At 36.6% G+C, this 18053-nt stretch overlaps 1 protein-coding gene across 1 annotated transcript in view; it reads right to left on the bottom strand.

Moving 5' to 3' along the window:
• The window catches only part of N4BP2 (NEDD4 binding protein 2), a 43865-nt gene continuing 25812 nt past the window's right edge, over positions 1 to 18053 (bottom strand). Inside the window, 10 exon segments of the mRNA XM_030023454.2 lie at positions 1 to 4893; positions 5716 to 5839; positions 7661 to 7829; positions 10099 to 10284; positions 10389 to 10527; positions 11890 to 12008; positions 13424 to 13668; positions 14727 to 14769; positions 15492 to 15577; positions 17483 to 18053. Of these exon segments, the coding sequence (XP_029879314.1) occupies positions 4848 to 4893; positions 5716 to 5839; positions 7661 to 7829; positions 10099 to 10284; positions 10389 to 10527; positions 11890 to 12008; positions 13424 to 13668; positions 14727 to 14769; positions 15492 to 15577; positions 17483 to 18053 (1728 nt within the window). The 3' untranslated portion in view covers positions 1 to 4847.

The following is an 18053-nucleotide window of genomic DNA, read 5'->3' as shown; positions in this document are numbered from 1 at the left end:
TTGTGGCAAAAATCCTTTATTAAACTAGATTTTGTAAATTCCTTTTCACATTAGAAATTCTAAATGCAAATTACAAAATTGTATTTCAGTAAAAAATGAAAGTTATAGTTAACAGCAAAATTACAACTTTATACAAATAAAAAAATCATTTTTAATTTTAATTTAAAAACAGACATTGCTATCTTCCAATGTACTGGTCCTAACAGCTTTTACAACTGGTAGCTGCAACACTAGGTCTTTTCACATGCATATTCACATACAATTCATTAATCCTCTGCACAGTTTATTTAGCTGAAATAGCATGAACAGTTGGGCTTTGGTTGGGTTTTGTGTTGGTTTTGTTTGGGTTTTCTTAAGAGAACATGATACTTGGGAATTGTGGTAAGTCAATGAACTCTTCTTTGTTACAGTGTTCCTATGTTCATACTCTTATCATCTCCTCAGCTCTGCAAAGAGGGCAGTATTATTCTGGAAATGTGAATTGCATTTGAAGACATAAGCATCAGTAACATAAAGTCTATGTATAATTTCTCATATTACATTTATGATGATCCTTCTTTGCCATTATCAACAATTATTCTCTTGTCTACCCACCATATTTTGTGGCAAGATTAAGTAACAAATTGCTTACATTTCACCTCAAGTAAAACCTTCTAGAATACATGTTCTACTAAGCACGTAAAGATCTTCTCTGACACTGTACATATTCACAACAGTGATGTTCCAGATGTTCTAGTTCTAGTGATGTTCTAGGTTATGACTAGAGCATCTGGACATTGTTTAAATGGGGATTCCCAAGTCACAATGGTTTCCAACAGCCACAAAAAAAATGCCAGTTAAACTTTGCCTGAGGTGTCCTTCAATAGGCCTATAAAAACATTAAGTTTCAATAAAATTGTACCACATACTATTAAATGCAAAAGCCAAAGTCATTGAAATATTATGAAGGTATCTTGAAATTTATTTTTTTTTTAAATCACTTTTGCCCTACTACTTTCATAATCAACTGAAATATATTTTTAAACACTCACATTACTTCAGAGAACAACTTTCTTCATTGCACCTCTGGGCCTTTTTTTTTTCTTTATTGTAAGATTACTCATCTATGCTAGCATGAGCATTAAATTTTGTATTAAAAAAAGGATAAAGTTTCCTAAATTAAAAATTGGGATAAATGTTAAAATGTTTTGTAAAAAAGAAACCAAAAGTCACATATTAAAGGCTACCAGTCATCACAACCACATGCTGTTGAAGAATAGAATAAAAAGTGGTACACAAAATAGGTATTTTAAGTCGCACATTATTTCAGAGTGCTGGTGGCAATACTGCTAAGTGCTACTTTAATTAAAAGTATAAGATGATACAGAATTTACACAGTACCTCAGAATGCTCACTGATGTAACTGCAAAAGACATCAGAAAATCTGGAAGTTCTAAAATGTGACCTACTTTGAAATACCATTTTGAAGCAATTATATTTGATATAATTCATCCCACTATACATTATAAAAACAGTCAAAGAAATACAAGAAGTCCAGTGGGTTTTTTCTGGACTGTTTGGCAAGTAGCTGAAGGCATGGAGATCCCTACTAATAAAAGTCTACTTTCTTTCTCTCTGTGCACTGATCTTCTGCTCCATTCTGTATCCACCTCAGCACAGCTTCTAAGCACATGCTTAAGCTCCTATGGAAGAAAAAGGCTGAGCTCATAATATTTTCTCCGAGTTGGAACTGCAATGCCTCACCCCGAGTTGCTGAAGCTGATAGCGCCTCTGTCACTAACTTCAATAAAGGCAAGATGGGTTCTGCCTGTGTTAAGATTTTAACCCATCGTCTTCCATCAAAGTTCAGCCTGTAATCAAACAATTTATACCAGGTGAATGATCAACCTCTAACCAGATAGGGTATTCAGAGTACCTTAGTGAACTTCAACCTGTACCCAAAGGGGCAACAGAGAGAGGGGGAGAGAGAGAAGTACTCCAAATTGCTCTTAAGCTATGTATTCCTCTGCTGACTTTGACAGAGTGGAGAAAACAAACTCGCCTAATAAGGGGTGGAGCTGAGGTATTGCCCTAAGCATTTTTAATGCATTTATCCAAATAGGACTAAGAGATGAAAAAATAGTATGGAGCAACATTGAAGCTCAGTGGGAACAGCTTATTTTCTGAAGAGTCTTAGCCCTCTTCCAGAGACTGTTCATGAATTTTTTATTCTTTAATCTCTTTTGTCCCCTTGATCTTGCATTTTTAGCTTGCAGTGGCAATTTTGAAAGAGGCTCAGGAAGTGGCGACTTCAAGAATACCCCTGTTCAAGAGAACACCGGTTAGAGCATTTTCTGGGGAAGTGTGAGACAAGCACAATTGTTGTCCCCTTGCTAGGCCAGAAGAAGGTAAAAAGCTGCGTTTCTCATCTCCAGGGTAAACTTGTCAACAACTAGATTATGATGAACAGATGGGCAAGACAACAACTTTTTCTGCTCGTCTTTTGACTGAAATCTAAGCTGTCTTTGTCCATGTCAGGAATGGTATGACCATGCTGAGTGAACCAGGCCCCCTCCCAAAACAACCAGAAGTGTTGGCACTTCCCTGTTTGCTGTAGGGCTTGGGCACTCAGCAGCTCAACACACAACACTTCTGAGCATACACTGGGATCTTTGCTGGGTAACTCAGCCACCCAGGCCAACCAGCAGGGACTACGCTTTAAAGAACTACCCCACAGAGCTGCATCTCCATTTGTTATAACCAGTAGTACTAAGGAAAACCTGGTCAGGAGTAGAAGGAAGTTCCTTGGTTCAAAAGAAAGATCCTAGCTCCGCTGAGGCATTCTAGCATCTGCAACCCTGGACAGCTGATAGTCTAAACTGCTGTCTAGAGTCCAAGTGCCTAAATGACATCTCAGTCCATTTTACGCACTGTCATAGAGGATGGAGTGTGGGCTTCACCGCACAGGACATCGTGCAGTGGCAGAAACAGCTCTGCTAGTGCTGTTTGGGGAGCACAGATCTTTTGTATTTCACCCACTGGTTACCAGAGCAGCCCAGAGAGAAAGAAAAAGAGAAGGGACACAATTCAGATGAACTAAGTACCCACAAAAAATATAAAACCTGTTATGACAGTCTATTATTCCAGTATGAGTCCCTTTGATTAAATATTATTCAAGCTATTCTTCCACTTGAAATCACCGTGAAAAGATTATTGTGTCTGTTGAAGCATGACAAACTCATTTTTAAGTCTACCATACATTGCATTCACTGTGTATATATTACAGTAAATATGGGTATTCAGGAAACATCATGTCTTTCAGTTTGTCAGCAACTTAGACACATTTTCAAGTGAAACCTATTTCTGTGCACAGCTTTTCTCAGAGTTCCTTGCTTATTACTACCCATGCACACAAATGGCAGAACATGCACATACACATGGATTCATAAACAAATTCTATGTGCATGTAGTTCCCGGATAAAATTTACTGCAAAAGAGGCTTAAAATTAAAACCCCCTCCCATTTATCCTTAACCTATTAATATTATTCCTCATACACAACTCACACCTGTTCTGAAAAAAACTTAGAACAAATATTAAATAGTTTGTAGTAAAAAATTGGTATGCCTTTTAAGAGCCAAAGACATAATTAAAAGTAGTAAAGCATTCTAGAAGATACTTCTATTAAAAAAATGTTCTGATTGCTTACTGGAAACACTTGCCAAAGTACAGATGTTTATATTTAATTTTGGAGGGGTTTTGTCTGGGACTTTTTGGGGGTTTTTTTTTGGTTTTGTTTTTTTATACAAGTATTTCTAGATGCTGATGCAACACCACCACCAACAGAATAACTTTTCTACTCCCAGATTTTCCAGTTAGGCTATTACTACTGCCGTATTAGCATTCACTTTGATGTTAAAAATACATCTGAAATGTCTCACAGACAATCATTTTCTACAGGGAAATCACCAAATTTAATACACACAGAATGAAGACACGTCACTATTAGACACCTGTAAAGTGAAACAGTACTCAATTTGCTCCATTTAAAAAGACATAAAGGAAGAAACACTTTTAATCCAGTAGATGTTGAAAGAAGGGCATTTCCTGCAAAATTACAGTATTAGCTATGTGTAAGTAGAGATTGAACTACAGCGTTGTATTTTGCCCTTTAATAGATCACAGTTAAGTCTGCAAAATTAGCAAACACACAGCTGGTCTTAATGCACAGTCCTTTATATGCAACTTCCATCAATATTGGGGGAAGTTTAGAATGGATTAAGGACAATAGAACTGGTCAACTCATCACAAAATAACCACTAAAAAAAGACTACATCAGACTTTTGAAGAAACCTAGAAATACTTAGCACTCCGCTGTAACCGAATTTGAAATACCAGTAGTTGCTGAGTTCCCACCTCCCCTGTGCTCTTCTGAAGGGTTTAGCACAAAGTTCTGAATCACAGAATAACTTCATAGAAGGTACTATGTTTTAAAAGCAGAGAATCCACAGCAATTAAAATGTGTGAGGGTCAAAAGACATAGAGTATGCTGAGAAGACAGATATATTTAAAAATTGTACCTTTACTTCCCTTTAAAACATCATATACTGCTCAGCAGAATTCTTAATCTGCATTTCTGAGACTTCAAATCCTGTGTCTTCTTTTTGCAGGTTCAAAAAAGGATCCATTCCACACAAAAATTTTCTTGGAAACATACTGACAAAACCACTTGCTGTAAATTGAGACCATTTCTAATAAAATATCGTCCTTTAAAACAGATTACAAAATACTATTGCAGTTGTTCAAAATGTTTTAAGCTGTAATCTGACATTTCAGCTTCTATATTCCTCTTCTCTTCTCGACAACCCTTCAATTCAGCATGACTTTCAGGCAGCCTGGTTTTATTTCTGTGAACCTGTGAAACGAGAAAAGAAGAAGCTTCGACATGAAAGCTATATGCAATGCCATCACCTCCTTCAGCCCTCATCAAACATACGGAAAGTGCTAAGGTTCTCAGTCAAGTATGCATGTGAGAGTCAGGAAATCAGCATTATGTCCTCTGGATGTGACAGTGAAGGAGGATTTTACAGGGTCTGGAGAGGTGAAGAGCTGGAAAACAGCAGGAACTAAAGGAAGATTTAAAGAAAAAAAAAAAAACTGCACAATATTCCTGGTTATATTCATTCTGCTCCTCTTTTCCTGCTCCCCTTTCACTCCCTCTTCTTTCAAAACAGATTTTCTCTCTTGTCTTCTGTAGCAAGAAAGAAGGAAATGGGAAGGGAGGCCTTTGCTATTTCTGAGTCCCACCTTCACAGTCACCTTCAAACAAACCTGTAAAGAAAAAGCAGCAAACACACTGATGCCAGCCCAGACTTGCTAAATTGCTGCCCCACATAAGCAGCTGAGAGCTAAAGCAGGTATTGGAGACCAATAAAAAGCAGGTTTAACAACTTTTCACAGTAAAGCTAGCAACCTTGAATGGAAATATGCAACTAAACTATGTTAGATAAGTTTCATTTATAGTGTTTTCATCTATCTCAGAGTAAAGGATCTATCATTTAATAGGTGCCGCATATAAGATGGTTTTGTGTCACACAATTGCATTCGATTTATGAAACAGCAGACCTGCCTTTATCTCTTTAGTAGTTTAACAGTATTCTAAAACTAACTTCAATTTTCAGTTAGTTAAATGTGGGTTAAGAAAAAAAATGTATCAGTAACAAAAATCTAAACTTACCTGAAGTTGTGGCTTGTGAGGTATCTGATAGCTGCTGGTCTGATGCGAGCAACTCCTCCCTGACTATGGCTTCCTCTTCCCGTGATAACACAGAGATATGGTTTACCACCAGTCTGCTGGTACGCTGTAACAGCAGGGATTGTAACGGTTAAAATTTTCCCTCAGCAGAGACTTGGCATTCAGTATAACCTTTCCATCCATTCTTCTGAAAAATCTCACCAGTGATTTAGAACTTTGCTTTCCCATGCTGGCTATGCATCTTTTACATAAACATAGCCATTTTTCCCCTCTTCGGAAAAAGATATTCTGAAAAAATATAGTCAAGCTTTTTAAATCTAGATTGCTTCCAATACACGTTGTGATCATCACAAAATCCTTCTAATTTCTTAGCAGCTTTACTGTTTCTATCATCTAATCTTCACTTGGAATCCTAAATTAAAATTGCAAAATTAAAAGAGGTGGGTGTAATTTAGTTAATTTTTAAGTAACACTTCTCTCTACTGTTTCACATTTTATCTTAAATTAATGTGAATAAAGAAATAATATTTTATTGGATAACGAAAGGAAGAAGAAGGAAAATATAAATCCACACAGTTTTTGACATTTAAGTCACACTTATTTGGACTAACTTCCGGTATGTTGGAGCACATGAATCAACAGATCAATACATTACATGAGCTTTATTAGGGCATCTAGCCCTGATAACAAAAGAAATTGCTCTTCTCCCACAGATCACAGCAACCTAAAGTGATGAAGAGTTTGAAAATGAGCAAAAAATAGAAATTAAACTGGATTCTCACAACAAGCCAAGATTTGCCAGTTCAAGATTATCAGTTCACATGACATCTTTCCTCAACTACCCTCTCTTTCTCTCTTTTGCTTAACTTTATTTAGGTTTTATATTAGTTTACTGTTAATTCTGCCAGCACTAAGTGCCTGGTATTGATCCCTTTCCCATGTATGCACACTGAAATGAACTTTTTTTTTAGATTTAGATGAATGGACTCAACAGAGAGCCCCTACCATCATTACAGGACTCCTGATTTAAGTGCAGCTCAGGAAATTTAGCTCTAAAAAGCATTAGGTTACAGCTTAAAGTATACAGACGTCATTTTAGGAATAGCACAAGATGATGCAATTTAATTATCGCTGATGTATATTGAAAGGAAAGGATTATCTAAGGCCCCACTGAACACTTGTTTCTACTGGGTGGAGCAGAAGTTTCAAAAAATTAGCTTTGTGCAGTAGTACCTTGCGTAAGAAATATTTCTTATAACAGCATTCCCAGTGTGCTTAAATTTATAGGGTAAACTAATAATGCAGCAAATGTATCTTTTTACAGCAAGAACACTCACGAAGTACTTGAACACTCCACTGGGAGAAAAAACAAGCCCTCAAGCAAAACTGCACAAAATGACATTTATGGAAGCAGCAGTATTCTGATCTCAAGAGATCCTCCTGACAAATCGATATGGAAGTTTCTGAAAGATAGCTCAAATCGCACACTTTCACGTAAAAGTTGAAGACAGTATAATCATTGTGGTTAGAACTCCAACATAATAATTTTTCTTTAAAGATTAAAAAAGCAACATAGTTCTGACAAAACAATGCAAAGATGACACAAATGTTTGCGTTACCACCTCTGTTAAAAATGCCAGGAAGGATAAATCAAGTCTTCAATAAAAAAAATAAATGTAAAGGATAAAACAGAAGGATTTACAAAGAGGCACGGGGCGGGGGGGCAAGACAGTGAGCAAAAAGAATCATTGCCATGTCAAAGAAAAACAATTCCATAGGGGAGCTTTGAAAATAAAACACAAGCCAGTTGTTTTTACATGTTATTAAATTACATTCATTCCCTCTGATATTGCCATACATCATGAGTTCTTAGTAGAAAATGAGGAGAATAACTTTTAGGAGGCAAGAATTATGAGCTTAATCCTACCTTCACTTTTTTCCTGCAGCACTCTGGACAACTGATTCACAGCTTCATCCACATGGAGACCATGCAGATCCAACACATTCATAGGCAGCAAGGAAGTATTTACTTTCTCAAAGATTTGCACAGCAGCAGCATGGTTGGCTTCTTTCATCTTCTGCTCATGAAGACGACCCTTTATTCAGAAGCACAGCAACTATTACATGTCGAGACATAATCTAAGCTCCACACTGGTCGTTGGGTTCAAAATGACAGTACTGGCAGGGTGCTTTTAACTCACAGTTTGAAGCAGTAAAATTTATAATCACAACAGAACTTCTGGAAGAGGCTCAGTGAGACCTACTCACAAGGAGATTTCATGAAATCTGTTCTTAAGAAACTACTCAAAGCTGGCACAAAGAAGAAATTATAACAAAAGCCTTACAAGAAAGAAAAAAAGCCAGAAAGGGCACAAAACCATAAGGTCTTTACATAAGCTAAAAAGTTACACTCCATGCTGATTTTCAGATTTATTATTCTAACAATAGAATTTTACTTTCTGCAAGTATTTTGCTAAAATTTAATGAAACAACATAAGAGAAACTGCCCAACAGCCCAGGAAAAACCTGCTGAGTGTTAGAGTTGAGGTTAATTCTTCCGAACGCATTCCCTAAAAATCACACAAGCCAAGGACAAACACTTACTTTTTTTTTTACTTTTTTTTTTTTTTTTTTTTAAATAGTTGCCTATTATCTCTCCTAATACATTTGACAGATCTTTTATGACTAACAAGGTCAGTACAGTCCCTATTGGATTAGGGGTAAAGAACAGTACAGGGTTATTCACATTACACAGTGAACAAGTACCATTTCCCATGAACCTTGCAGTGATAATATCTGAGAGACTGAAGCAACAAATTATGTCTTTGAAGATCTGTGGGCACAGTCTGAAAAGGAATGGAAGACTTAACTCCAGGTATTGGACTGACAAGGGCTCACAAGAACAGAAGTGACAGCCTGTCTTACTTTCTTAAAATGGCTCATCTGAAGTATATTAGTGGCAGACCAGAGACACCAGCCCCATAACTCTCACTTGCAGAGGTTCCCAAGACAGCTAAGGCCACCAAGCATAAAGTATTTTTCATGAATAAAGGTAGCTTAGTTTGCCTTTTTATTACCTAAAAGAAAATATGTAATAAATTTGCAGACTGTACTTGTCGTTCTGACCAAGAACAAAAGTAAGGACTTGAAACTAGATTTCTATTTAAAAGCATGGAGACCTTCGTTGAGAATCTCTCCAAACTTCAAGAATATATAAACCAAGAACATAAAGAGTTCATTATAAAGACCGATAATCAGTATTTCCTACATGCATAGTAACAATCTAAACATTTAGAGTGATACATTATACCAACTGCATGAAAGCTTTTTTAAGATAAGAAAATTCAAGTGATTCGTTATTATATTTTTGTTCTGTCATAATGCAATTCATAGTTTAGAATTAAATGCTTCTATAATGTGAATTCTTATCAAATTTTTATATGCTATTAGATCAGAAAAAAGCTATAGTCTTTGAAGATATTTGTAACAGAATTTTTAAGAGTGGTGTGAATGGAAGGGTCTCATGCGAAGGCACCGAGAAACCAATGTACAGGAGCAGTTACAAGAACAGTTGATATTTATAATCAAGAATATGATCAACAGCAATGATCAACAGTAATCATACCGGTATATACCAAGAAATGTGCTTGAATCAAGACCAGAGAGCCTGTGCTCCAAGGCCAGAGCACACAACACTGATCAGCAGCAGATCTACACTCCAAAACCAGATGGATGGCAAAAAGCATGGCATACCTCACCTCATTTATCCCAACCCAAGACAGACTGTAGCCATAAAGATAGTCAGAATGAGGAAGTAAAGACAGCAGGCAGCAATCTTGCCCAAGATTTATCAAGGATGAAGCAAGCAAGATTCTGAGGCAAAAGTTCACATCTTAATATCTGTCTGACTCCTAAAAAGTACAAAAGATGTGTCTAAAAACAGTTCATCACCAATTAAGAGGAATCCAAGGGTCATACGGAGGATTCAAATACTGGTGTTTGCTACAGTCCATGTCACACGAGTAAACCTGGCCAGACCACACGAACACAAATCTTGGTGCTTACAAGTACGTGGATGCGAGAGTGAGATCTATGAGAAAACAAGCATGTGTGACGTGTAAGCACTAAATATCATCTTTCATGAGGTCTGGCACTGAATTTGGTTACACTAGCTTCCTGTATCAGCATCATTACTAGTGAAAGGGAGTTTACTTGTAACGTGATTCTCAATATAACAATCACACATGGAACAGTAATTGAGCAAATTAATCAACTCTAGTAGGCACAATGTTTTTCTTATCACTTACAATTCAGTATTTAAGTACCTTTCCAAAATCAGGCAAAAAGCACAACATTTACATTTACCTGATGTGCATAAAATGCTGCCACAGGCTTCATACCCATGCGATAGGCCTCCCCAGCCTTTTTCAAACATTCCTGTCTCTTTTGCTGGTGACAAAAAGCTTCTGCTCTTAAGTCATCATATTGTGGATACTCAAATTCTTGAAATTTTTCACTCAAAGGATCATCCTCTTCCTTACTTTTTTTTGCCTGTAGGAATTTGCAATGTTGAAGCTAAGTATGCATCGTAGGGTGTCTTCATTAACATAACTTTGGATATGTTAGTAACTACTATTTTCAAAAAATAAAAATACCTTCTTCTCCCGGTTCTTTGCAGCACTGTAGGAAGAAACAATTTCATTTTGCTGAACACTGTCTTGAGCTATAACTGTTTTTACAGGATCTGCCTCCAGAACACAGTTCAGAAACTGTTCAGTTTGTTCTAAAGAGTAGCTGTAAAGGATAAGTAAAATCTGTGACTTTACAAATACGTTAATAGCTGCTACATTTATTAAAATGCATATTACAAACCTTGATATTGTTATAGAACTAGATGACAATGGAAATAAAGCATTGGAATGGAGGTTTCCACCTTATTACAGAAAGGCTTGCGGACTCACTGTACTGCATTACTGGCATCAACACACATGCAGTCTTGGTTGGTTGAAATGTACTTGAGGAGCACTTGAATATTAAAAGGACAACGAAATACTGAAGTAAATTGCACCCTACCTTAATCAAACAGACATTAGTTTAGAAGTAAACACTGCTTTTGGGGCTGGATAAGTTAGTTCATCTTAAATTTCTCTGGTCAGGGTTAGGTAGTACAAACTAGTTTAAAAGTAGCTCCGTTTTCTGAAACCATTATGCAGGAAAATCCTCGTATTTCCAGTCAAGCTTTGTTATTAAATTTAATGAAATAAGAATAGGACATGAGTTGCCATCAGATTTCTAATAAGCCCTCCTTCTTCTTTATTCTTCTTGCTGTTCATTAAGCAGACAAGAGGAAGACTGATCAAAAGTAAAGATAGATTTTGGGAAAGGCAACAGTATGAAGAGAATTTAGAATGTAAAAAACAAGAGATGGTGAAACGTTTGAGCTATAGAGATGGATGAAAGACATATTTTAAACATCCCATAAGGAAAGGTTTTGATAACAACATGGACAAGCAGAAAGACTGACAAGTAGGCATGCAAACCCGTATATAGAGACAGACATTCAATTGGCCAAGCACGAAAAAAGAAGCTTCTCTTGAAAAAAAAAAAAGCTCAGTTCTCAGGAACTTGGATTTAAGAAGGTAGCCACATACCCCAGAAATATAATGCAGAAGAGAGAAAGAGAATGTCAGCAGGAAGATATAGAGAGATGGCTCACTCCTTCAGAGCTGCTGTATTAACCAGGAAAGTACTCACAGCTACCATCAGGTGATGGTAGTTTTCCTCTTGGGCAGCCGCCATTTTCTGTGAACCCAGTATTACCACCCCCACTAATTTCTCCCACTTAATTTAAACCTCAGCTCTAGAGCAAATATGCAGTTCCACTGACAGTCAGTCAGAGGTCAATAGCCAGAGACATTCTCCCAATGGGATAAACTGTCTACTCCCCAAAAAAGAAACAAGGCTACACATACAGTTTTTATGCCCTTTTTGCTTTTAAGGCCATCTAATTTTGCCTTTATTTAGATCTACAAAAAACGTGCTAGTTTGGAAAAAGCCATTCTTTAGCAGTATCTTAATTAATATTTAAGACAGTAACTGTGCACTATAGACTGTTACCGAGTACCATTTTTTCAAAGAACTTTAAAGATTTCTTACTTGTTGTCCTTGAAGACATCCATTAAGAAATTTTGATTCATAGTTGGAAACATCTCAAAAAGTTGCTTCTCCTTTAGTTTAGCGGCACAGTCTTTTCTAACCATAGAAGGAACACGATTCTACCCAGAAGACAAAGGAAAAATATTACAAGTTCTTGATTAGAACAAAATATAGTAACAGCAGAGCCAATCCAACTTTATTTAGTTAAGATTTCAAAAAATATCTACTCAGTAGGTATGCACCCACAGCAACGACAACATGCCAATATCAGCCTGCCACACTGATTTGATAAGAATAAAGTAGGGACAGGTGAGTTGTATTATACACCACTGCAGTACTCTGTAATCATTTGAAGTGACTCATCTGGAGCTCCCTCATAACTTGGACAAAGCAAAAGGAGGATTTTTTTAGGAGGAATTTAAGTTTTGGAATGCATTCCCTGCTAGTCTATCTAGTCCAATGCTAAGCTTGTGCAAAGTCCACCTCTCTATATTTATAGAGGGCCTGGGGTTGAAACAACATTTTATTATTAAACAGCGTAAACAAATTTGTTTTGGTGTATAAATATTCATATTTGTGAAGTCATGCTGAGAAGAAAACATAATTATAGCCCAGAATAAATTGGACTGATCATTCCAATGCTCGGGGCGGGGGGGGGGGGCAGGGGAGAAGTGGTCAAAACAAAGCCAAGCTCCATGAATCCAAACTGAAAATAAAGCTGCAGACATCACAGTTGTTATTATCAGTAAGCCACATACATGCAGTTCAAAGAAAGAATCCACAAGCCATTCTTTCAAAGTACAGGCTAATCCATCCAACTTTCCATACCAGTAGAAACAAAGCTCCTTTTTTTTAGGACAACTACTTATCAGACACAATTACAAATAAAAATGCCTGTTCTGAACAACTGCCAGGCAGTAGAGGGCAGCATTATGCACACACCGACGAGACACAGTATGGGAACTGTGTGGAAGATACAGAATTAATAAAAATATATTTTAAAATAACTATTTTCTGACAGGTTACAGAAACCTCTTTGAGATTAACCTCAAGTACTTCTCTTAATGTCTCATCTGTTAGGAATGTTGTGGGTTCTCCTTACAAAAAAAATACTAAAATCAATTCAAACTACTTCTAAACAAACAAGGCATGGAGCTAATTAAGAACTTTTTTTGATGTTGCTTTCCCAATAAAAAGTGTGGGAAATCACACTTTGATTTTTGGTTTTAGGTGAGCAATCAAAAAGCAATTCAACCAAACACAAACGCTAACCTGTATAGTGAAATGCACCATGATCTGTTTGTGAAACAATCAAAATATTACATTTTAAAATGAGATTTATATTTTTAAATCAGAAACACCTACCACAAGCAAACTCCTGTATCACAGTAATCAACAATACTAATTGGCATGCATTTGTCTCACAAATTCAGGCTGTAATCAGCAGCACAAAGATGAGTCAACAGCTAAGACATACTCTGTTTCATTAACAGTAATGAATTTAAACTGCATAAAAAACTGGTGCTATCCATACCAGATCCTGTTTCTCCTGGATAGCTATTTCTTCTGAAATTATTTGTCTTAGAGAAACTTTCTGAATCTGAGCATTCCAGTGATCCATAAAAGGAAAAACATCTGATGTTGCTGGTTTTCTAGTCTGTATGTCATTAGATGAGCCCAAAACCCAGCTCATTTTCTTCTTCTGGATTTTACTGTCTGCATTGTGAGATAACAGCATTTCTGAGTCATCTGTATCTATCTGCTGAATCACAGTAGGACCTTCAAAAGCAATAAAAATGAGGTGACAAAACAATTATTAGCTTATTTATACAAGCAAAGACAAAATAATTAAGGTAAGTTTTTCAAACTAGATAGTTTGGGTTTTTTTAAAACAATATTATTAATGCTAAACCAGAAAACAACACACAGTTTTCACCTTCCTCACTTCTATTTTCCAAAGACTGTCTGACGATCTTTGTCTATTTTAAAAAACAAAAGTAAAACCATCAAACTCCCTCACCAAATTCTCAAGTGCCAAGACATATCTTACAGCTGTAAACTACCTTGCATGTAAGTTAAGTGGGGAGGTTTGTTTGCGTTTATAAGAGAATTATTGACTTGTGTATTTACACGTTTACCTGCCTTTCCTCTACAACTTAAGGACAAATGCTTAACAATCTGGTTTTACACTTCTACAAGTTAATGCTAACAGCACTGTTTGGTCATTCGCGTGGAGAGTTTGCACCCACACAGCAATCCAAGTCTTCACCCAGGTCCCATGCAAGAGAAGTGGGGTTCTACTGTAGAGGGACATTTCTTCTGGAAGCTGAATGAAAACTAGATTGCCAGAGATGTTAACACTTTTTGAACAAGGACATATATCTTCCTGCTACAATCAATTTCTCTGACAAGGACAACAACGTGTGAATGTTGTATTCCTGACCTCCTTGCCTCACCAGCAGAAATCGTACTCTGCTAGTAATTCTCTGGCCACACCTTTACTTGCCACAGAGATTACATAAATCCTGCCAAACAGCTGTCTGATCCAACCAGAGCTTCTCTTTAGGTTCTCTGAAGTACACAAAATGATAGGCTTTTTGCTTGCATCTACCTGGGACTAGTGATTCTGCTTATAATTAACTTCCTTCCCCCCCCCACACCTCCGTAAGAAAATGGTAAATGGAACCAAGCGCAATAAATAAAAGCTTAGCTTAATAAATGAATCCATCATTTTTCAACAGACAGAATATTTGCAACCTTACTGACGTTTCAAACAATAAAATATTTTTATAATGAGAATTAAATATTTTTACAGTTAAGAGAAATACGTAACATACCTTCTGCAGACAACTTATGTGATTCATCTCTCCTCTGACGCTTCTAAATAAAAATAGTAAAACCATGAATGTTACAAGCAAGCTATAAATTTTGCAGTGAAACTTCACAAGTGTTAGCTTCTGAGTAAACCAGCTCCAAAATAATGTCTCACAGTATTTCTCAGATTGGATATTTTAAAAGAAATATATTTAAGAAAAATAATTACGAAGTGAAGTTTAGAAGACAGAACTCTCTCTCCAAAAACACATCAAACTAGAGGAACATGGGCCATTGCTATGATTTCATAACCTTAATTAAATAAACCAAACAAAAATTTTGCTAAAAAGCATTCCAAGTTTCATAAGGCTACGAAGGAACAGAGGTTAGAGAACTATTCTCAATTAATATACATGGAAATGTTCTGTATACATTATTATTCATAAAAGAACTCTTCTTACATGTCCAAAAGCCAGTAAGGATTTTTGGCCAGTGGAATTTTTGATCAATCTTGTAGTGAAATTATGCATTATGATCCTTCTTTAAGAAACTTGGTTTTATGATGAGGCACTCATGCAGTTTCTTCATCCCTTAAAATGTCTTTCAACAGTTCTGATGATTATGACATGTTGCTATACTCCACATATTTTACAAACTACTGTTGTATTTTATCATTATTCTTGCAAAGATACTTACATCTTACACATTTAGACCAAGACATAAGGAGACAAATGATCTGACAAAGCACAAGCATGCCATACCATATCCTAAGCAAGAAATCTACTAACCAGAATAGATTCTTTCCATTTTTCATGAATCACTTTTGCCAAATTCAGATCAATATGAACCACACAATCCTCAACAGTTAGTGATCCTTATGGAAGAAAGAAAATATATTCATTAAAGCATTCTATAAAAATGTATCTAAGCAATTAAAGTACAGTAGCCTAGACACTGATTTGAATTCTAGAGATTTTGCACAAACTGTCATGCCTGAAAAAAACTTCAGCAACTGCCAAGTTTAAAAAAAAAAAAAAGAAAAAAAAGCATTCCACACAGAATTAATTATCTGGTGTTCAAAAACTCAGAAAGGGTAGGAAAAAACAAGTTAACATTAATTGTATCTTGTTGAAATATGACTACCTGAACAACTACATTTTTCTTCCTTTTTTCCATTTTTCTAGCAGAACCTTCTTTTACAAAGCCACTGTTAATTTACAACCACAGTTTCATTCCTGAAACTGTGATTCTCCCTATTTTATTGCAATCCACATGCAACTGCTTTTATGTAACACAGCATACTCGCCACTGCCCAACAGCAGTCACACCCCTCCTTTCAAACACACTATCCTGGTTTCAGCTGGGACAGAGTTAATTTTCCTTCTAGTAGCTGGTACAGTGCTATATTTTGGATTCAGTATGAGGAGAATGTTGATAACACACTGATGTTTTCAGTTGTTGCTCAGTAGTGTTTAGACTAAGTCAAGGATTTTTCAGCTTCTGATGCCCAGCCAGCAAGAAGGCTGGAGGGGCACAAGAAGTTAGGAGGGGACACAGCCAGGGCAGCTGACCCAAACTGTGGCCAAAAGGGGTATTCTATACCATGTGATGTCATCGTATATAAACAGGGGACAGCCTGGGGGGATCGCTCTTAGGAACTAACTGGGCATGGTCGGCAATGGTGAGAAACGCCTTTTGCATCACTTGTTTTGTATATTCCTATCCTTTTATTATTATTATTGTCATTTTATTATTGTTATCATATTATTATTAGTTTCCTCCTTTCTGTTGTATTAAACTGTTCTTATCTCAACCCACGAGTTTTACCTTTTTCCTTCCGATTCCCTCCTCCACCCCACTGGGTGGGGGTGGGGAGAGTGAGTGAGCAGCTGCATGGTGCTTAGTTGGTGGCTGAGGTTAAACCATGACACACATGAACTCAGAGTATTCCCTCTAATTCTAAAGGAAATGGCAGGAATTATTGTGGTATCATAATGATACATCTTTTCCCTAAAAAATCTTTCTGATATTGTTTCTCACCCTTTCAAAAATAAAAAGACCAGAAGTACCTATGTATCAAATAAAAAGGCAGGGCATATTTCAGACACAATAAAACACCTTTCTGCTAACAAAAACAAACTTTTTTTTGGAGGAGGTAAGCTTGGAAGGCAAAGAGGCCAGCAGTCAAACCAACCAATAAATCAGGTATCCAGGGTTTCACATCAAGTAATCTTCAGGAGAAAAAAAAAAAAAAGAGAGAAACCAAACAAGCTATATATTACTTGTGTTTTCTTTTCTTCTTTCTTCTATCAGTTTAACTTTTGTGATGCACATTCAAGCTGCTTACAGCTTCCTTCATCATAGTCTCTGAGCAGACTAGTCTGGTTTCATCTTTTAAGTATAGCCGCACTTTATCTTCTCTCTAAACCATTCATCTTCTCTTTCCCCAATTTAACCAATGCCTAAAGCTTTCTTTTTTTTCCTTTTTTCCTAACCAGTCATAATTTGCATCTTCCTCATCATCTTAATATCCCTTCAGAGTTTGAATATAGGCTCAAAATGCAAATAAGCCAATATATTTTCTTATTAAAGTATTTGCACGTACAAAAAGACAAAGGCAGAAGGTAGCACTACTGCATTTATATTTTATGCCATGCCTAGTTCAGTTCCATTTTTGCATTAACAACTCAACAGGGGAAAAAGCACAGGTAAAGGAAGAAAGCTTTTCTTACCCAAAGTGAGTTTTTTCATAAAAATATGGATATAATTATGCCCATACCTGCATCAATGCCAACAGGCCCAAATATTTCTTTCAATTGGAGTGCCAGTTCAGGAGGTAATGTTAGTTCTAGGCAATCTATATTGAAGGCTGCACGTGATGCTGGTATAGGGCTTTGTATCTTGACTTTAGCTTCATGAATGCTGGGAGTTTCGATTTCTTCTTTACCACGTGTCTCCCTGGAACTCCCCTGGGTTTCTTTATCCATCTCTAGTTCTTTATCACTCCTAGGGTCAACCAGAGGTGCATGATCCATTTCTAGTAACAAAGCACTCACTTTGGAATTCTCTGCATTGCTTTCTGAAGGGTTACTGTCACTTTCGTTATTTAATTCAAATTTAAAATTGGTAGAAGTTGTGTTAGGACCATGAGGCAAAGTCATGGGTATACAGAAACCTGCATCAAGTTGTGAGACTGATGGCTTATTTATAGTTTCTTCAGCAGGACTCTCAGACTCTACTTTCTGCTTTCCTGAAATGGACAGCTCTATACTTGCTGCTGAGCTGCCTGCGTCAGTTCTAGGGGCTGCATCTCCAGAATTTTTCAGTTCCGCCGAATCATTCAGTGAGTG

The sequence above is a fragment of the Aquila chrysaetos genome, chromosome 1 (genome assembly GCF_900496995.4).
Source record: "Aquila chrysaetos chrysaetos chromosome 1, bAquChr1.4, whole genome shotgun sequence".
In the NCBI taxonomy this organism is placed as follows: Eukaryota; Metazoa; Chordata; class Aves; order Accipitriformes; family Accipitridae; genus Aquila; species Aquila chrysaetos.
The sequence above is the reverse complement of the archived record's forward strand: the minus strand, read 5'-3'. Positions and strand labels throughout refer to the sequence as shown.